Here is a 21,427-nt window from a genome sequence, read left to right as displayed (position 1 = left end):
CAGAGCGTTATTTAGAGGTAATTTAGAAAGTTTTGCATGGACCGGATAAGATAAAACATCGTATTGGAGGAGCTGCATTGTTTAGCAGGTGTGTTTTGGCCCGATTAAAAAGTCAGCGTGATCTGCAGTCAGCTTTATCGTATCTTAATCAGAGATCTAAGCGTGAGACATTTTAGATGATAAGAACACCGTCAAAGTGGTACATGGTATCTTAATTGTTATTAAAAGAGGAAAAGTCAGTTCAGTGCATCCCTATTATTTATTAAGCAGGTCAGCTGCCAGTGTAGATTCATAATATGATTCAGATCTGAAACAGATAATTAAACGTGACTTAATCAGGGAACTGAGATAAAAGCAACCAGCAAACGGCATGTGTAGCGTGTTTACACACGCTGGCATGTGTAGCATGTGTAACTTATCATTTGCCAACTTCAGATCAACTCACCAGGTTGGTGAGGCAACCTCATGAATAGCATAACATATTACAGTAGATGTCATGTCTAAACAAAACACCGCTAATGTTGACCTTGTCATGTCTATTCCCATTGCTCAATCTGAGCTGCTCTGGCGCTGTTAGCGGATGGAAAATTTTCAGAACCTGTTTTGTTGCATTAATGATAGCCGTGCCCTGAATGAATCACTCCGAGGTGTTGCAGCGACACGTGGCCCGCTGTTGTCTGATATGTCACCCAGGTTGGTATGTACTCTAATCTCTCTCTTCTTTTGTCCTGTTGTTCCCATCACCATCTGATCCCAATCCATGTCGGTGTTTCACCTTTGACCCCGATGCTGCCACCTCCTCCCACGCCCTTCCTCCCCTCCTCCTGTGTAGTTCTGTCAACCCAGCGGTTGGCAGCTGGGTCCCGAGCGGCAGCCGGCCTCCTTCTTTGTAGCGGTTTTGACTGACATCAACTCGGACCACCACTACGGTGCCTGCTTCACCTTCTGGGAGGGGTTAGACAACCTGCAGGTGAGACAGACATCAGCTCATCAGTGTCAGAGGGATCTGTGTTGGGAGTTGAATGTTCGGGGGTTCCCAAGTCGGCTGCGAGATTATTGCTGGGCTGATGTGCTATCAATAATGTGTCTGCTCTGTGTTCAGCTGCAGAAGGCGAAGGCCAGCGAGGCGGATGAAGCAGATGAGCAGCCGGCCGTTGTCCAACAAGCTAAGGTCTTCGCCCCCAAGAGCCTGGTGCTGGTGTCCCGACTGGATCACACCGAGGTGTTCAGGGTATGAAATACACAACTTTTCCAAATATGACATCAACATGTGTTGGGGGTTTGCATTGTGCATCGACTTTCAGTAGGAGGATTTAGTATGAGAGGAAACACTTATTTCCTTTAGTGTAGATATTGTGTTATTAAAGTAATTGGGGATTGTGTGACCTTTTGGCATGGATGACCCTTGATTTCTGTTTTCAACCCTCTTCATTGAACAGAACTGTCTGGGTCTGATCTACACCGTCCATGTAGACGGCCTGTCGGCCCCTTTGGAAACAGTAGTCGGAAATCTTCTCACTTGTGTCATCCCCATCGCTGGAGGCTCCCAGGTATAACCACTCATAGATATCTGTATATCTATAGATACTCTAACCCCACCCCCAATGAAAGCAGTCAAAGATCTGATCATGATTTGAGTGTTTAGGTGTTCTATAAACCAAAGCTGTTCCTGTAAACTGTATTATTATCCCACCAGCAGCAGCTACAATTCTTGTCGTGGAGGAGCAGAAGTTAAACTGTGACACCGTTACTCAGACTCATTTCCTACACTGTCAATGCTACTTATGCCTCCCCAAGCATGGCTCAGCAGCGCAGCGTTCTCAGGCCGCTAGCAGCATGTAGAAGTAGCTCAGTGAGTAGTAGAGCTCGTTTGTTCAGCATGAACTTGTGTGAGCTTTTTATGACAAAAACAATAAGTTGTGGTCGAAAAGTTTGGACCCTGTATTCCTTTATGTGTAAACTACAGTATGAATACACGTAAAATAAATTAGGATTCTACAGAGGCAGAAGTGCTTGTAACATACCTCCTGTTTCCCTGGATAATTGAATAATTTACGGATTTCTGTCTACAAAGAGTGATGAAGTGTACACATGTATGAAGTACATAGTCCTCTTCATAACACTGGTTTTACTGCAGATCTCTCAGTGTGTCACTGAGCGCTCAGTTGGCTGTTCTGGAAACACACATTGGTAGACATTTTGTTTCAGGTCAGATGGGCTTTGAGGGAGGCATTCATTTCATAGTTATCTGAACACATGGCCTCCTTTGTAGACTACCAGTGACTCTTAACACATAAAGACCAAATCATCACATTTTGCAAGCCATATATTTATACACGTTTGTGTTTTCGTTTAGCGTATGAGACACACTACCTGACCATTGCCTTTATATAACACGTCTTTCATTTTATCAGTAACTCATCACATTCAAAATATATGTCTTTAATGTGCAACAAGCTCCCATTCGATTAAAATTAGTTTTTCGTTTTTGCTCATCCAGTGGTGCTTAAAGTTCGTGAAACCCTTTAGAGTTTTCAATATTTCTGTGTCAATGTGACCAAAAAAAAAAAATCGAAAGATGCCCAGTTTTTATTTAGATAACAGGAATATATCAAAGTCTGATCTTTACAACACACATCTGTGGAAGTGTATAACTTTAAATAAGAAGTGTTATAGTTGAAGCATACGAACCTCATCCCATCTCTTAAACGTTGTGGTGGTAATACCAGCGTCGAGGCCTGTTTTGCTGCATCAAGGCCACGATGGCTTGCCATCATTATTGGAACAACGAATCATAAATTCTACCAGCGAATTCTGAAGTAAAATGTCAGGACATCGGGTCAGTGAACTGAATCTAAAGAGAAAGTGGCTCAACGACCTGAAACACACACGTTATTGTACCAAGGAACAGTTTAAGAAGAATTAAGTCAGTGTTTTGGAAGTCCTGACCTCAATCCAATAGAAATGTTGTTATTGGACGTTGGACCACCATCTCAGAGCTGAAGCCGCTCTGTACAGATGAATGAGCTGCATTTCCTCCCAGTCAATGTGCAGGACTCATCCACAGTTACCACAAAAGTTTAGTTGCAGTTCTTGCTGCACGACGGGGTCACAGCGGACGCTGAAAGCAGAGGTTTGCATGCCTTTGCCACTCCTAAATATGAAATATTTGATCATTTTCCTCAATAAATACATGACTAAGTATAATATTTTTTAACTTATTTGTTTAAATGGGTTCCCTTTATCTACCTTTATGACTTAAGTGACTATCTGATGATGCTTTTAGTCATATTTATTAAAAAATCTAGAAAAACGTTCAAGCACCACTGTATGTATATGCTGTTTGCATCACCAGCAGCTAAAAAGATCATTTAACTCTATTTTAAGCAACTTGATTGTCATGACATTTTACCATTTATGTCTTTATTTTTTAACATTTGCCTCCAAAAAATAGTGACTTCTTTGTGTTTTATACTTTTTTTCTGTGCAAGTAAACTAAAACAAACCTTCTGATCACGTACTCATGCTCGTGGTGCACATACGGTAGGAAGTGTTGATTTTCTCTGAACCTTCCTTCTGTGGTTTACAGATGTTGTAACCCTTGTGTGTCATTTGTGTGCACCCAACAGTACACCGGTTCCTCTGTGTTACAGATAGATGAGTCCCCAGTTTGTAGTTTAGACAAAGTTCCTCAGGCCTGTGACTGGCTGCTGGCCTGTCTCCAGGTAACTTTCCCATTCTGTAAACTTCACCAATCAACAACCAGCTCGATGTGATTGATTCTGTTGATCAAATGGACCGGTGTTTTCTCTTCTGTTCTAAGGAATGTGTTCTTTCTCGCAGTCATTTCAAATCATGTGTGATCGATGGCGCTTCAAAATATGTTTGACCTGCTTTTTTGTGTATTTCCACAGGATCATTTCAATCATTTCCTTGCTTGTTTTCTTCTCTCCCATTTGTCATCAACTTAATTTGCTGTAGTTATTGATAAAGCATTATTTTCACGTTGTCCCCCCCCCCCACACACACACACACAGTGAACCATGTTGTTGTGCAGGTCGTAGTTCAGTTTCTCAGGGACCATATGTGATGACAGATGGCTCCTACCAGGCAGCGCAGCCTCTGAATGACAGGATTCAGATCTAATCAGCATTAACACCCATATACACCCAAACAGCGAAGCTAATGCGCCAGCTCTCCTCACACACTAACACACACATTTTAAAACACAAACACTCATAAGTTCACATGCTCATCATCCTTAAGGGCCCGTAAAAATGGGTTCGCACCGCTTCTCTCCAGTGAAGCACAAACAGTTCTGTTCTCCAGGCCACTTGGAAAGAAAAACACACATTTACACGCATTCCTGTAGACGTTAAGCCACACAGGACTTCTGTTATTCTCACTAAATGTCTGTCATTACCACAGACTATTCACGTCATCCTCACACGCACACATCCTACATGCTAACTGCAACAGGACATTGAAATAATCCCCACCATTATACCTGCTGTCGTGGCAGCGCTATCAAAAGTCCAATGACTTTTGTCAAACCCTCCTTAAAGCTGACCTGAGAGTTCTATGTTGTGTGCGTATGCAAATATGTACACAAATGTGAAGTAATGTTACAGTAAAAATCTGAATTCCAACAGAATTTCAAACAGACCACATTTTAATTTGATTTTATTCGTCCCCTGAACAGCAACTGTCCAATCATAGCTTAGTAACCAGGCCTTGTTACTAAGCTACACAGTTTTCTTGATGGGGCAGGCTGACATATCAGCATCTTATTTTATGGCTTCTCTTTACATAGGGAGCACAATTTCTACACGAAAACAGCTTGTTAAAAAACAACCTTTTTTTAAACTACTGTGTGATAGACAGGTTACGTAGTTTACACAGCCCTAAGACTGGTGGCCTGATGGGAAGTGGGTGATTTACAAAGGTGGAGCAGCATGTAATTCTGTGAATTTTAGTCAGTGTGTCGGTGAGTTCAAGGCTGAAAGATGAAGTCTGTGCAGGAAGTCTGTCAGTATCAGTTTTACTACCTGTTTCACATAAAAACTGACAAACTGTTGTCGGAGGTTTTCAGTTTTGAAATGAAAATATATGAACTTTAGAAATCCCCTCATCAGACCAGTGTTATCGTCTAAGTGTAATTTCAAAACCATGCAGGGACATAGGAGTTGATATGGCTCATTTGGTAGCTTCTGATGGTCTGTCACAAGACAAAAGTAAACTCTGTGCTCAATAAGGCTCCTCTTCTGTGTGTGTACGTGTGTGTGTGTGTGTGTGTGTGTGTGTGTGTGTGTGTGTGTGTGTGTGTGTGTGTGTGTGTGTGTGTGTGTGTGTGTGTGTGTACGTGTGTGTGTGTGTGTGTGTGTACGTGTGTACGTGTGTGTACGTGTGTGTGTGTGTGTGTGTGTGTGTGTGTGTGTGTGTGTGTGTGTGTGTGTGTGTGTGTGTGTGTGTGTGTGTGTGTGTGTGTGTGTGTGTGTGTGTGTGACCCACACCGTATTAGTAGTTGTAAAAGTAGTAAAGTAATATAATCTGCATACTTCTTTTCCCCTGTCACTGTTATTACTGCTCTATCGATGAATGTTCCATTATTTCTACTGTTATTGTTGTGTATATTTTGCGTTTGAGTCCAAACGATAAGTTGTCTCTTGCTGTTACTGTGCTGCCGAATGCCAAATGATAGCTTTACTTTTGCACGTGTGTCTGTCATGTCTAATGCTGCGCACATTTTTACACGGTCATTATCTTGCCATTTACGTTTATGATGTTATTGTTTGTGCAGCTTAATTTTGCCATGACTGTCATACTGTTGTCAAGGTTGGGCACTCGGTGCCCTCACTCCTATTGTTTCTAACCTGTGTCTTATCCTACGGCTGTGTGTGTGTGTGTGTGTGTGTGTGTGTGTGTGTGTGTGTGTGTGTGTGTGTGTGTGTGTGTGTGTGTGTGTGTGTGTGTGTGTGTGTGTGTGTCTCTCTCTCTCTCTCTCTCTCTCTCTCTCTCTCTCTCTCTCTCTCTCTCTCTCTCTCTGGGTGCTTGTGTAGCCGGGCCAGGAGGAGAGAGAGGAGAGTTTGGTACGCCAGCCTGACTTCATTCTCCCTCGCTACCAATCACCTCTCAGCTTTCTCAGCTTTCTGTTCTCCACTCATGTCCCCTCAGCCAATCCATGCACACCTCCTGTGGCAGGAGAACCAATCAGAACGCTTGGACACAGGCTCAATATGTGACCAACAACTGATCATTTTACATACAGACTCCCCCATGTGATTACAAGCATGAGCCTCTCAACCTTTCTATGTCGTCCTGATAACAAACATTTGACCGCTGATCGTCACTTTGTTTCATTCCTGCAATAGCAGGAGCCCCAATGAGGAACTGAACTGGAAAATAGAAAAAGTAGTACATTTGAAATTACACAGTAGACTTCCAGATAACATCATCTAATGAGGACGAGCAAGAACAAGTCCTCTTGAGGCAGAAACCACAATCACTCAGCTTCTGGACAAGAAAAATTAGTGTCTTGCCCAACGATTATCTCAACTGCACCATTGCATCTTGATCACGACCAAAATATTGACTTTGTGTTAGCATTTATTTGCCAACTCTGAAATTAGTTCACTACTCTGACAAGTAGGGAAGGCCGTAGTATAGTAACCTCTGAAGCCAATGGCCGTCCAGCCCTGATGATTCACTAAGTGTTCAACATCAGAGCCACGCGGTTATTAATCAAACGATGCAACACAGAAATTAGATTTTCAAATGATTCCAGTTTATCGAATCTCAGAAAAATCTCTGAAATGCAGCAACAGAACCACAGCAAGAAACTGAATTGAACACACCCAGATGATCATATGTTGGCTCACTATATTGACTTGCTAACAGCTCGACAATGGCTGCTAACACGATTACTGCTGCTGCAGAGTGCATGAGATAATGTTGCACTTCTTCTGAGCTTCTGAGATAATAACAGCCATACGTTCCAGGTTTACTGTTACTGGGTAAATCTGGAACTTGACTTGTTCTCAGTGTTAATTGAAGATAAAGGATAATGAGCTTGATGTGTAAGAAATCATCAAACAGCCTAATCTTGTACTGCAATCCTTAGTTCTATTGTAATATTGGGTTTATATTATTTTATTGAGTCCTATTTTTTCGTAGTCTAAATAATCTGTTTCCACTCCCGGATGTGTTTGTTGTCCAAACCACACACAAATAAATATTTTTTGGCTTCGTCCTCTGTCTAGAGCAGATTTCCAGGTCTACAGAAGTCAATCTGGTTCTCTGTGATGGAGGACGGTTATTAAACTTATTTTACCTTACAACAAGGACAATACTTCAACATTTTTATATTTTGCAATTAAGCTCAGATAAGAACTAAATAACAATATTAACTTTATCTCAGGGTACACTTTACAAGGCTAAGTGAATTTCCCATATCCTGATCAGTCATCCTGACCAGTCGCTTTCCACATCAGACTGCAGTGGAAAATTCTCTGCACATGACACCTGCCATGGCTCTTGGATTTGTGTCGCCCATAAAGGCTTTTTGATATGGTTGGTGCTGGTGTTGTTTTGCAGTAAGGTTCGTCCTGCACTGCTTCATTCACGTCCCGATCAGCTGGAATGGCTTTGTTTGATTTGTCATGTAGCTGCTAAGCTCCCGGGATCCTCCATCTCTGTCTCTGACTCACGCTGCTCTCCAGGCGCACAACTGATTAAACCTCGCTGTCAAACCTGGACTTTCTGAGAAAATGGCTTTCGTTCTCTGGTTTTTTCTCACCCTCTTTTCAATCCTTTTCTCTTCTCTCCCCTAATCTATAGCGAACTATAACATTAGGCGCTGGCGATCGGCAAGTTATCCAGACTCCCATCAACGACTCCCTTCCCGTCAGTGGCGGCAGCGTGGCTCAGCTCTTCAGACAGCTCGGTATTCCTTTTTTCTTAATGCTTCTTTCTGTATTTACATCATCCAGAGCTGCTGTGTCGCAGCTGTTAGACTGCACAGTGCAGTATATACCAACTCACAATTACATAATGACAATAACACAACAGAGCCCACAACAACAACAACAACAACACCCATATCAATACACAACACAGATATGCAGATAAACATATATATGCTGGGGCACTGTGGTTGGGTACTGTAATTTTATGGCACTGAATTGCTTGATTGCTATCTGCTATTAAAAATGACTTGTAATTCAGTATCAGTTACCTGTGGTATTTTAAAATCATCACGTCAGTGGTTTGTGTCAACGTGGATTTTGATTTCTACACAGTTCATGTCTTAGCAAGAAAAGCAGCGGGAACCACAATAACACGCTGAGGGGGCGTCTCTAAATTACAGCTTCATTCGGTAGAGTGAATGTGAGCGTTCAGGAGACATCTGTAAATTATAGTTAAAGACAATAACCTGGAGTTACCCTCTCCACCTCTAAACTGCTATAAAACTACAACATTTTTGCAGTAATGCCATTTTCTGTTTGTCAAAAGTGATTTGATAAAATCGGTATAGAAAAAGTATTGTCGAGGAACCGGCATCAAAGGTATTTGTACCAGTGAAGGATCCCCAGCCGTAACACCGTATAACATCACACCCAACACTTGAGGACAGACACATAATGCGTTGTGAAATAGTTCTTTATGTCAGTATAAAACAATTTGAACAAAATGTGTAAAATATTTGGCATTACAGGATTTCTGTTGAACACAAGTCATGAATGGAATAATCTGCTTTTTACATTCCCAAGGGACATTGTATTGTATTGTATTGGTGGCAACAATTGGATTTTAATGCACAGTGAAGAAAATGTACGTAAACCACGACACAAAGTAAAGAAGATGGGATCAAAGCAAGGATTGACTTCTTTGTTCAACCATGTCTGTCATCAGATATTTTGAATGTGTATTAATTATAGTAAGCAAACTTCTCATTTTTAGTTACTTTCATATCTACTGTATATGCTTCATAATTAAACACTGAGAACACTTAAAGGACTTCATCTGAAAGCTTCACAAATGTTGAATAGATGTTGTTGGTATCAGTAATATATAGCTAAAAGATTTGCCATCATAGATAAAACAAGGGCCCTCAACAATGTAAAATGTATATTAGAATTGTATTATCCATCCTTTTATATAGTTTAATTTGTATCCAATTTACGGCTTAGATTTCTCTGAACTAGGAAGTCCATTTTTTATGTTCCTGTAGGAATAAGTGATATTTATTTGTTTGATGACTGCATTAGTTGCTGTTGAACTTCAGTTCCTCCTTCAGTGGGACGTGTTGGACCCTCGGGACGGCCAGTGAAGTCCTGCCTGTGCTCTGTTCTTCCTCAGGTATCATCAACGTGCTGTATCTGTTCTGCGCCGCCCTGACGGAACATAAAATCCTGTTCCTGTCCAGCAGCTACCAGAGACTCACAGATGCCTGCCGAGGACTGCTGGCCATCATGTTCCCCCTCAAATACAGGTGTGTTCTCATACCACAGAATTTCCCTGCTGTGTCATTATATCACTCTCTGTTTATTATTGTTCGTAAAGCACTGACGGTAGATAATATGTCATATCTCTTCTTATTTTCCCAGTTTCACCTACATTCCCATCTTACCAGGGAAACTACTCGAGGTCCTGAGCACTCCCACACCTTTCATCATCGGTGTCAATTCCTTCTTCCGATCTGAGACACAAGAACTGGTGGGTTCATCATTACTGCAATACAGTAAATGTGAGACGATGATTCAGAAGACAAAATAAACTCTACTAGTCTTAAAGAAAACTGCATCACTGCTGCAGCAGCAAGGAATCCATTCAGTGTTAATATTTAAGTGTTGTGAGATCAGCAGGAGACAATGAGTGTGTTCAGACGTACAGTTGTCTGCAAACGTTTGTTGATTTTTTTTAAGTGAACGGAAGTAAATACAACCCCTGCAGCAAACGGACATTAAAATTATTATTATTTCATGATCCAAACGACAGGAGTCGTAACTGTACAGATATAAAAAAATTAAAAAAACAGAGCGTTTATGTTGTCTGACTGGAAGCAGTTCCTCTCTTCTGTTTACCATTCTGTTGCATAGCAGAGTAGAAAACAACCATGTGCTACTGTTTGCGTTAGGAAATGAAACAAGTGTGTTGGTCATCACCAGGTTTGGTTGTCAGAGGACAACTGAATACAGCTGAACCTTCCCACAGTGCAGTGCTCTGTGCCTTTTGAGTATTTCTGGGTGGCAAGAGCATGCTTTTTTTTTTTAAAGGATAATTTATCTCTTCAGCTACAGTATTAAGGATAGGTTGACTCTAACTCTGACTTTAAACAATACTCACACACCACTATGAACATCAGGAGTAAAGTAAAGTACAAAAGTACTAACTAAAGTAAACTGAAGTAGTCTGACTTGTTAAAACAAGATTATCTTTCTTCAACTTCAAGGAAACACGGTCCAACATTTTTTTAATTTTGCCCTAAAAAGACAAAACTATGGAAGATTCCCCCTTTAATGTGATGAAGTCAGATGGCTGAAGCCCCACAGAGGGGAATGGAATTCCCTTTCTAAATATATATATATATACACTTGAATAGACCCTCAGCTGCTCTGACATGGATCTGACTTTTGGTTACAATGAGGAGTATGTTTCATGTAAACAATGATTCATCTGTCTGATATTAAACTGACCCTGCTGCCATCTGGCTCTTTGCTACCCGCTAACCTCTTTCGATTCACAAGATTCTCATACAACGCTCTTTGCAAACCTTGCCAAGGTAAATTTTTACCGGGAAACATAACAGTAATTAGTGTCTCATTCTCATGATCAAAGAAAATGATATGCGGCCATCTTATGAAGGCTTGTTGAGAGTGAAATGATCACTCCTGTTAAATGTGTCTGACCGTGTCCTGATGCGTGCCGCTCGCCTTGCCGCCCTGATGGAGCCACGAGTTTCACTGACAACGAGACGCTGTGTTTTATGCAGCAGACACAAGCCTTGATCGATGCACGAGCAGTCGTTGGGGTCAGAGGTTATCGTCCGGGCAGCCTGTCTGCGGCGAAATGTGAATGTGTGGTTTTTGTTGTTCGATAGCCAGCGTTGTGTAATGAGCAGCTGCTGAGCGACACCACTTTCTCTGTCACTGCATTTGTCTTTCAGTCGCTCTAATCAGCCGCTGTATCAACTTTTAGGAACAGTCCAACCAGCAGAGATGAAAGGAATGTTTACAGCGTGTGTGTGTTTCCTTCCAGTTGGATGTGATCATCGCTGACCTGGACGGAGGCACAGTTACCATCCCCGAGTGTGTCCACATCTCGCTGCTGCCTGAACCTCTTCTACACCAGACCCAGACTGCACTGTCTATGGTAAGAGCTGCAAACCTCAACACTGCACACACTCATACCCATAATACACGTTATTATTGAATACGGGGAAATGTACATTAACATCCAGTGGGTGGTTTCCGACAAGCAATAGAGTCCCCAGGAGGCCTTTATGGGATGAGATGCCAGGAAGCTCTTCAGCAGTGTTTTTTTTTTCTGTGTTACTCATCTTGGTTTTAAAGGTACATATTGTATAAATTCAGATTTTCTTTTTTTTTAAATTATAAATCTGGTCTTGGTGCTATATAAATATTGTCCAAACACTCAGTTCATGGAAAAAGGAACACAGTCCGTATTCAGCAACTGTGACTTTGGACGAGTCGTTTAGATTTAAGTTTGTGATGTCATATGTTGTCCCTCGGCACGGCCCACCGTCCAACCTTGTATGCAAAAGAATACCCTTAGCTGTAGAGATGGCAAACTATAACATGGAATAAAGACTGTGGTTGGTTGGGGTGTGCCACACTCTAGGACGGTCAGCCAGTCAGAAGAGAGGATCAATGGATTTAGTTTTAGCTTAGACATTTTTGCACACGCACTCAAACAAGTTTAGTGAAACTAAATCAGCCCCTAACTGCTCCATGTTGTGTTTGATCTCTTTGTTGTTGCTCTGTTGTATTCAGGTCTGAATCATTGTTGTTGCCTTTGTTTAGGTAGTACCAGCAGAAATATGAAGCAGTTCAAGTTTTACCACTTGATCAGCACCAATTACATATATTTTTTTTATAAAAAAAAAAAAAAGAAAAGAAAAAGAAAAGTAAAACAAGTTTTTATGAAGTAAAAAAAAAAAGTACTTTTTTTTTCTACTTTTTCTTTTAACTTTGCATTTTTTTTGTTTGTATTTTGGGATATAGTTTCTGTTCAGTTAGATGTTTTTAGCTTGGTGAATTGATGTTGCTAAGGTTATAACCATATCACCTTTACACTTATAGTAAGACATACTATTTATCTGCTGCGCTATTGTGTCCATATCAAGCACTTCAAATGAGTCTAGCGCATATAAATTACATCTCTGCATCCTCCAGCTGCAGCCCATTCTGAGAAATGCTTCTTTAAAGTGTGCAAACAAATACTTTTTCAGTTTCCTTGTTCACTTTACGATCACTGTAGAAAGTCTGGATTTCCCATCCCGGTTCCCTTTGTTCACTGTGGCTCATTTTATTGACTTTCTCAGGGACGTGATTAGTAAGGTGAACTTTTCTAACACAGGAAATTGCAACCAATTTATGGCCATCTTACTGGATACACTGTAGATTGTTATGATGGCAATCATTTGTGAAATATGATGATGAATTATGGGTAAACACAAAATGTTGTTCCTGGCTTGTCTGGTGGTTGGTCACGTCCGATGCTGTCTTCACGTGCCGTAGAGTTATAAACAGTCAGCTGCACAAACTCCTAATGATAACACTGTTTGTAAATTACTTTGAGTTTTTTTTTTTTACAGCGGCCGTACAAACGACACACTCCCCTTTTACACACTTTGTTCTTTCCCTGCATTGAAAAGCAAAGCACCACAAATGAAAATAGAATTACAAAGAAAATAAATCCTGAATAGAAATACGATTCATCACAGAACAATGCTATTTTTACAGCTGCAGTATGAACCAGTTACTTTTCACATTAATATTTTACGTGCGGAAGATCATAAATAATAGTTGTTGAAAATACAGCATATCTTCAAAGATGAAACTTGTGGCTTCCAACCATTTTTACCTCTTACTATAAAGCTGTGTGGTTGACAGGTTTGAGATATTTGAGATGTTAGCAGTTCCTCCAAAGAGAAACGTCTTAGAAGGTGGAATTTAAATAAGTTTTAGACCCAACAAGATAACATTTTTCAATATTTTACAAAAAAGCTAAGATTGGTGAACATTCCCAAAAGTTACTGCAGAGTTTTTGTAGCAGAACTTTGTTTTTCTCTACAACCATAAATGCTGCAATAATTGTATTAAATCTGTATTAACAACCTCTCATGTAATGTATAGTAAACCAGTCAAATGCAGTTTTTTCTGTAGCAACAGTCTCTTTTCATACTGAAGGACATTATTCATATCATTTTTCTGTCCCTAAACTTAAGTAGCATTGAAATTTCCAAGTTATATTTAGAATATTGTATTTTTATATTGATATATTTTGTACTTAAACTTAGACAAAGGATTTGAATACTAATTCCACCACTGTTGCTCGTCATCAGACTCATGAAAAGATCCAGAACACAACTGCTTAGAAAACGTTGGAGGACACGTGTCATCCTCATATCTTTATACCAGCTGGATGATTGGTAGTTATTTTAATTGCACATTACTAGATTTGGGGAAATCATTGTAACGTGTGTTACGATGCCAAATAAATCCCTTCCTGAGTAGTATTGTGGGTTTAGTGTTGGTGTGGTTGCAGTCACATGAAGAGCATAATGATTCATTTTATTTGATTATTGTCTCATTGCATAATTCAACCGGCTAAAGATTGACAGACTTGTCAGAAACCAGAGGAGAGTTCAATTCAATTCAACTTTATTTATATAGCGCCAAATCACAACACGTTATTTTTTTTAATTTTTAATTTCACTTTATTAATCCCCGAGGGGAAATTTCTTCGCTACAGGGGGGGGGGGGGGGGGGGCTCTCAGGGGGAGCTGCTGCAACAGGCTGCCACTAGCGTAACTTGGTTACCTGACCTGAGGTGCATGTTTTTGGATGATGGGAGGAAGCCGGAGAACCCGGAGAGAACCCACGCAAGCACAGGGAGAACATGCAAACTCCGCACAGAAAGGCCCAGGACCGGATTCGAACCTGGAACCTTTTTGCTGTGAGGTGACAACCACCGCCCATGGCACGGTGGTGCTTCATGGCTTCATGGCACTTAACACATTAAAGTCCTTACAGCAAGACTTTACAATGTTATACAGAGAAACACAACAATTCAACAATTCTAACATAAGCTAGGAGGGAAAAAACTCCTCTATAAGGGAGAAAAACCTCCAACAGAGGGAAGAAAAACTCCCTCTTAGCAGGAAGAACGCTACGACAGAACCAGGATCAGAGGTGGGCGGCCATTTGCCTCGACTGGTTGGGGTGAGAGGAGAGCAGAGAGAGAAAAGGACAGCATAGAGATACAAGAGAAGAACTGTTGGTGCAGACGACAAGCGCAGATCAGAGACATGCAGCTCCATGACGGGACATCTGGAAAAGAAAGAAGAGAAACTACACGAGTGAAGGAACTGAATGGAGACAACAGATAATAAGAAGAAACTATGGGAGAGAAAAGGATGGTGAGGTATGAGTCAGTTAAAGAGTAGGAGGAAAGAAAAGAAGATCAGCATGTAACGAAGTCCCCCAGCAGCCTCGGCCTATAACAGCATAACTAAGGGTTGGTTCAGGTCTACCTGAGCCAGCCCTAACTATAGGCTTTATCAAGAAGGAACGTTTTGAGTCTAATCTTAAAGCTAGAGAGGGTTTCTGACCCTCCAACACAAACTGGGAGCTGGTTCCACAGGGGAGGAGCCTGAAAACTGAAGCTCCGCCTCCCATTCTACTTCTGGAAACTCGAGGAACCACAAGTAGACCAGCGTACTGAGAGAGAAGTGCTCTGCTAGGATTATATGGTTCTATAAGATCTCTAAGATATGATGGAGCCTGGTCATGTAGAGCTTTGTAAGTCATCAAGAGAATTTTAAATTCTATTCTTGATTTCACAGGAAGCCAATGAAGAGAAGCTAAAACTGGAGAAATATGATCTCTCTTGCTAAATCCCGTCAGTACTCTTGCTGCAGCATTTTGGATCAGCTGCAGGTTTTTAATGAGTAATTTGGATATTCTAACAGCAAGTAATTACAATAATCTAGTCTAGAAGTAACAAACACATGAATTAGTTTTTCTGCGTCACGCTGAGGAAGGATTTTCCTGATTTTATTAATATTACGTAGATGGAAGAAGGCAGTTCTGGAGATTTGCTTTATATGGTGTCTAAAGGACAAATCCTCATCAAAGATGACTCCAAGGTTCCTCACAGTTTTGCTGGAGGCCAAGACAACGTCATCTAGAGTAACTAAGCGATTAGAGAAAGAGTTTCTGAGGTGTTTAGGACCCAGAACAATAACTTCCGTTTTGTCTGAATTTAGAAGCAGGAAGTTTTTGGTCATCCAGGACTTTATGTCTTTTAGACAGGCTTCAAGTTTTACTAACTGATTAGTTTCATCTGGTTTTATAGAAAGATATAGCTGAGTGTCATCTGCATAACAATGGAAGTTTTTCCTCTGCAGCTTCCTCAGGGCTGGAGATGTATCACTCGTCATCTCACTGAGGCAGAGGGTAACGTGTGTTTATTTGGGAGGAGGCGGGGGCTGGCATTCTTAAACACAGACATGCCAAGTGTGTGTTTGGATGCTGTGACGAGCCTGGGTTTTGAATTCGTCTGGATCTTCCCACGGACTCTCACAGCATTTGTCCCATTTGATCCGGAGATATTTTCTAATTAGAAAGCAGTCAAAAGTTAAAGCAAGAATAAAAGTTTACATTTCCGGTTCTGGTCTGGTCTGATCTAGTTAATAGGACTGCAGAATTGATTCCATAATTGTCTCCTCAGCGGTTTAGAGCATGCTCTGCAGTTTGATAGGAGGTTAATGCAAGTTTCAAGAGGGAAATGCATGATGTCAAATTATTTACAATACTTCTCAGGACCTCTACAGCTCCTGTAAGAAAAATGGTGCAGGAGAAGATGATATAGAGAAGGAAAGAAAGGAGTATAAATTGGTCACCAGAACTAAAAGACTGATCCACAATGGATTAATACAGAACACCTGTGTGTCCTGAGGCCCATTTGAGTGTACAGCATATTACTTTCAGCAAATTCTTTCAATTTTTCTGCATTCCTGATATTCAAACACTTAAATTTCATAAAGCACTCGGTATCAAAATCTTATCAGATGCTCCTCAGAGGCTGCCTTCGATTAGTAGATGTAATCTTGTAATGATTTCACAGTCCATTCATCATGGATTAGTTTTAAGTCTTCAGAATCAGCTTTGTAGCGAGGTTGGGAAAGAAAGGACTTTCAGAGCAAGCAAGAAAAGATGAGTCATGGTTCCCTCACCACACTGACAGATCTGTGACAAATAGCTGGAATGGATGGGAAGATCCTTTTAACTCTGACCTTTAAGATACAAACGCAACACAGGACCTCAAACTACAAGCTCAAGTCAAGCATTGTTTTTATGTAAACGTGGATACCATGTCGGACTCTTATCCTCAAATCAGAAATCTCATCCATCTTCTATCGCCTTCTCATCTCCTGTTGTGCTGAGTCAGTAGATTATGTTCAGAGGGTCCTGCTGTCAGAGCAGCCTGCAACCTGCTTCAGCCGCCATGTCATCGGTCCCTGTGTCCCTTGTGTCCCTCTGTCCGCCCTCTTATCACAGAAACATGATCTGACCACAGTACTTTGAGCTCAACCTTCTGATGTTCTTCTTTAATCTCTGCATTTAATTACGTCCTTTTAAGTGTGTTGTTATCTTCTGCTTTTGTCTCTGCCGTCGTCCTTTGTTTATTTTTTCTTTAGAGGAAGTTTAAATGTGTGTGACAGGGTGACTTGCAAGAACAACAAACCATACTGTTGAGTTTATTCCGTCAGAAGGATCCGGTAGGAATTCAGTTTGGTTTTAGGTGATAACTGGATCATGTCGTGGAGAGTTGACAGCAAAGTGGCTGAAACCGGTGGTTCACTGCTCTGTCGTGTGTCAAAGTATCGTCAAGCCAGACACTGAACTGTGACCCTCTGACTCAGGGAAACTTCCAAATGTGCAAGATGTCCAAGCTCAAAATGAATAGATGCACCTTCAAAATGAAAGTGATTTTTCTTTGTGAAAACCCTTTTATTTTTGTGTTCATGTTGACTGGCTGCTCTGTGTGCTGTGTGACTTACAACCTGGAGGCTGTTGAGTGTTGCTGTCCCGGCTTGACCTGATGGTCAAACAGAGATTCACTTGGTCTTTGGCCTGTGTCCTCAGCTGGTGGAGCTGTGTGTGTGGACAGGTTCAGAAACTGGAGGATGCGCACTTTAATCAAAACGTCAAACATCCAAATACCAGTGTGAATCCAACCAGCTAACATATGAACCACTTACACACACCTGCCCCCACCACCACCACCGCCACCGAACCCAGGCACAAGAAGACATAATTACGAAGCTTGAAAACTAATCGAGGGTTTCTGTTTCAGGGCTTTCATTTGTTAAATTGCCCGGTTCGGATCAAGGTTGCAGGAATGATGATAATGGCTGTAGGAGGGCAGCTGTAAACCAGGGCTTATCTGCTCTGCTCTCCTTACAGTCAGCTGGATGAGTTTTCATGTGATGGCCCTGAGACGTAATGCCGTTACCAAGGAAGATCTGTTGTTACTGCAGCAACATCTGTATCAACACTATCAAAAAATTTGGATAACTTATTTTGTTTTTTGTTAATGCAAAACAAAATATCTTTCAATAGACTGAATTTGTCACTTGTTAACACTTTTTACAGCTTTCAACCAAATAGTGAAAGTATATTTGACACTAATAGTGAATTACAAATCATCATTATGTTTTATTATACCAAAAGTTTGTCATATTTTGAAATTGTTTATTTGTGACCTATATTAATAGCCAGAAGGCAGACTGAACATAAAGCTGACTCTTTTGTATAGAAATGGTTTGACTGTTTGTATAAATACTTTGAAGAACCGGACAGAAAAGAACCACAGGAGCTCTGCTGAGTCTGTTAGATGAACAATTAAACTCATTAAGTGTACTGAAAAACCCAGTAAAGAACAATTTCCAATTGTCATTAAAGATATCACAAACCCTAAATGCGTTGTAGTTAACAGGGCAGCACGGAGCTTGTAAATCACCACTTTACTCTCCGACTGAGTCATTTTAAAAGTTAACTGCTGGAATCTTGTTGTCTCTTGACTTGATTACCCAGAGTTCCACTGATGCAGCGGGACAAAGCGACGGCAGGAATTAAGGGAGATGTGCTCACGTGTAACTGATGGAGTCTTTGTGTTGTTATTGTTGCAGGCTTTGGATCCAGAGCTGGAAGTCGCTGATCACGCCTTCCCCCCACAGTCCATACAAACCTCGGCACTCAAGATCCAGGCAAGAAAGACACAGTTGTAATCCTATTGAAATGCACCAGGTTGTCGTAATGCGGGTTTTTCTTTTGTTGTTGTTTTGGGGGTATTTGTGTGCCTTAATTGCACAGCAACAGTAGAGTATTACAGGAAATGAGAGGAATTACTGGTTACCTTTCCCACTAGGTCAGCCCCCGTCCCCTCCGTCCCCCACGTCCCCCATCAATGTGTTTATGATGTCATACCCTTTTCCTTATATTTTCAACAACATATTGAACAAATTAATATGTTTTCCAGTAGCTCCAGCCCTCTGTTTACAGCACTTTGACCCAGTGAAGTCAGCAGAAAAACATTCTTTCTGTAGAAAACATGATAAGGGTCAAATAAACAAATTGCTTATGCCCTAAATAAAAATGTGGAGAATTTTAGCCCAGTAGTGTTTACCTTGCCACCACATATATATAGGTCTATTTTCTCAGTAGCTTTTTGGCATGAAGGCTTCAGCCTCTTGATGCTGTCCAGGATGCCTTAGTTCAGTTCCAAATTGAGTGTTTGTGTGTGTTTTGTGCGAGTGTCCTTTAACTCGACCATAACGTGCGTTGCAGGATAAAGAGATCCGAGCGGTTTTCTTGTGGCTCTTCGCTCAGCTCTTCCAGGGCTATCGCTGGTGTTTACATATCATCCGCATTCACCCAGAACCTGTGATCCGCTTTCATAAGGTACGAGAATACAACCGCACTGTAAATAATGTTGAGTTGAATATTGCAGACCAATTATTGACGCGTCTTAGAAGCCATGTGTGTGATCGTTGGTGCTGAACGTGTCTCCACAGGCGGCCTTCCTGGGTCAGAGGGCGCTGACGGAGGACGATTTCCTCATGAAAGTGTTGGACGGCATGGCCTTCGCAGGCTTCGTGTCGGAGAGGGGGCCTCCCTACCGAGCCACCGACCTGTTCGATGACGTGAGTCTTTCGCTACAATGTGCAGCGACTCGCTCAAAACAAAGTTCTGTTTACAAAAGATGGTCAACAAAATTGTTCGAGTGTATTAAGAGAACTTTTTCAATGTAAAACCCGCGTTGTTTACATCCACGTTTGCTACAAGCAGCCTTCTTCCTTCCTTCCTTCCTCCCACTGGCCGTTGATCAGCTGAGTAGCATGAAACTGTTGGCATGAGTGTGTATCAGGTCAATAAAAATGACATTTGTTATTTTTAGCCTGTTTTTAGTAAATTAAATTAATTTAATATATTTGGATTTTGCAGTGTTGCTTTTTCTTTTTAATTTGTGAGAAATTGTAACAGTCATTTTTCACTATTGTCTGTCAATCATTTCAATATTAACTGAAACAATTATTAACAGGTCAATCGATTATAGAAATAATCCCGAACCACACCACCTGTGTGGACAGAACTGTGGCTTGCTTTTAAAAGAAATGCCTCATTGCACTACGAGTGGTCAGAAACCCCTCAGGATACCTTCAGTAACTGAAGTGAATATTGCCTATTTTTCATTTTAAATCCTAATCACTCTCTACAGGAGGTATTTCTGTTTTGTCTCAGTATACTGTAGGTTCAGTTTCTTATTTCAGTTTGAAAACGATAATCACCGTCACTGCTCACTGGTAGTATTTGAACATGTGTGCCTCAGATATGGAAGAAAGATGCTGAAACTTGACGCCAGCTTATTTCTCTCGTCTTGATTCCACAGCTGGTAGCCAATGAGGTGGAGCGGATACGACAAGAGGAGGCCTGTCCGCACAAAGTCATGAACCACGTCAAGGAGCTGGCAGAGCATCTCTTCAAAAACGTACGTTCTCTGACGGATGCCATTTCTCAAAGAAAACCTTCTGCTTACCCTCCCCCCTGCTGATTTTTTTTTAGTTAGTCCTGTTGTTTCCTCTTCGCTTCACATATTTTTCCTCTTCATCACTTTCCATCCAGGAGAACCCCTATCCCGCTGTGGCCATGCACAAAGTCCAGCGACCATCGGAAAGCAGCCAGAACACTGCACATAATCAGACGCCGTTCCCGGTGCTGGACGAAGTCGCGGTGCAGCTCTTCATCGATCACGCCGCCGCCAAGCTCAAGACCGCACCTCCTGTGGTCAAGTCCGAGCTCAAGGGCATGGTGCCATCCGGGCCGCCGCTGGGTGAGCTGAGGAAGGGGAGTGAGGGGTCCAGCAAATAGTGTTCAGCTGCGACAGATGCTATCTGCAGTTTTTATGTCCCAAAACTAACACGACAACCACAAGGTCGGAAGACGTTCTCATCATCTGTAAATCAGTCAAAGCGTTTACATTTGCTGACTGAAATTTTACCAAAGGAATATAGTACTTCTGCATTTCTGTGGAAATCTGGGAGCACCATCTGTATTCAGTCAAAATATGAAGACTGCGAAAGGCATGTGGTTGTAACAACGTTAAGACGGAAGAACACGTGGTTGAAGTTGGTTGTCGGGCTGTGGGTGTTGGGTCGGATTGCCAAGTTGGTAAAAACCTGCACCACCAGCTTCCTTTGTGAACTCTCGACTTCAGACAGACTGTGTCACAGTGTGTGTTTAATGAGGTGGAGTTCAGTGATGAATGAGGGTCTAAACCCTTCTCTGTCTCCACAGGAGACATCGTGGACAGGAATGGAAATGTGATGGCTAACAGCGCTCGCCGGCTGGAGGTGGTCAGGAACTGCATCACGTACATCTTCGAGAACAAAATGCTGGAGGCTAAGAAGGTGAGAGAGACATCTCGGCAAGACCAAGCTGACGTGGCACTTTAGGAGAGTTTCATATCTCTCCTTTACAAAACAACCTTTTGCTCTAAAGTTCAATGATCAGCTCGACACTATAAGTGTTATCGCTTCTGTTGTGTATCTTGTTCAACAACAATCCAAGTTGTTTTGTAATTTGTTAGAATTCTGGGCTGAATCTCTTTGTCTGCTGTG

General features: G+C 41.5%; 1 protein-coding gene across 4 annotated transcripts in view; it reads left to right on the top strand.

Annotated features, from left to right (window-relative positions):
- Window positions 1–21,427, top strand: part of sbf1 (SET binding factor 1) — a 65,982-nt gene that overhangs the window by 20,116 nt on the left and 24,439 nt on the right. For 2 of the 4 annotated variants that reach the window (XM_069713139.1, XM_069713137.1), the window contains exons 3-17: window positions 833–970; window positions 1,103–1,231; window positions 1,440–1,550; window positions 3,654–3,725; window positions 6,060–6,089; window positions 7,837–7,942; window positions 9,358–9,490; window positions 9,606–9,714; window positions 11,257–11,370; window positions 18,440–18,517; window positions 19,098–19,211; window positions 19,325–19,453; window positions 20,200–20,298; window positions 20,433–20,640; window positions 21,105–21,217. In XM_069713139.1, coding sequence (XP_069569240.1) covers window positions 833–970; window positions 1,103–1,231; window positions 1,440–1,550; window positions 3,654–3,725; window positions 6,060–6,089; window positions 7,837–7,942; window positions 9,358–9,490; window positions 9,606–9,714; window positions 11,257–11,370; window positions 18,440–18,517; window positions 19,098–19,211; window positions 19,325–19,453; window positions 20,200–20,298; window positions 20,433–20,640; window positions 21,105–21,217 — 1,683 coding nt within the window. The remainder of the gene's footprint in view (window positions 1–832; window positions 971–1,102; window positions 1,232–1,439; window positions 1,551–3,653; window positions 3,726–6,059; window positions 6,090–7,836; window positions 7,943–9,357; window positions 9,491–9,605; window positions 9,715–11,256; window positions 11,371–18,439; window positions 18,518–19,097; window positions 19,212–19,324; window positions 19,454–20,199; window positions 20,299–20,432; window positions 20,641–21,104; window positions 21,218–21,427) is intronic. The other 2 variants (XM_069713138.1, XM_069713141.1) reach the window with 2 other exon arrangements.

This window comes from Brachyistius frenatus, unplaced genomic scaffold (genome assembly GCF_029030835.1).
Source record: "Brachyistius frenatus isolate BFR_SWC_R1_liver_20210118 unplaced genomic scaffold, ASM2903083v1 Contig_116, whole genome shotgun sequence".
In the NCBI taxonomy this organism is placed as follows: domain Eukaryota; kingdom Metazoa; phylum Chordata; class Actinopteri; family Embiotocidae; genus Brachyistius; species Brachyistius frenatus.
Note: the sequence above shows the minus strand (reverse complement) of the source record. Positions and strands in the feature narration are given on the sequence as shown.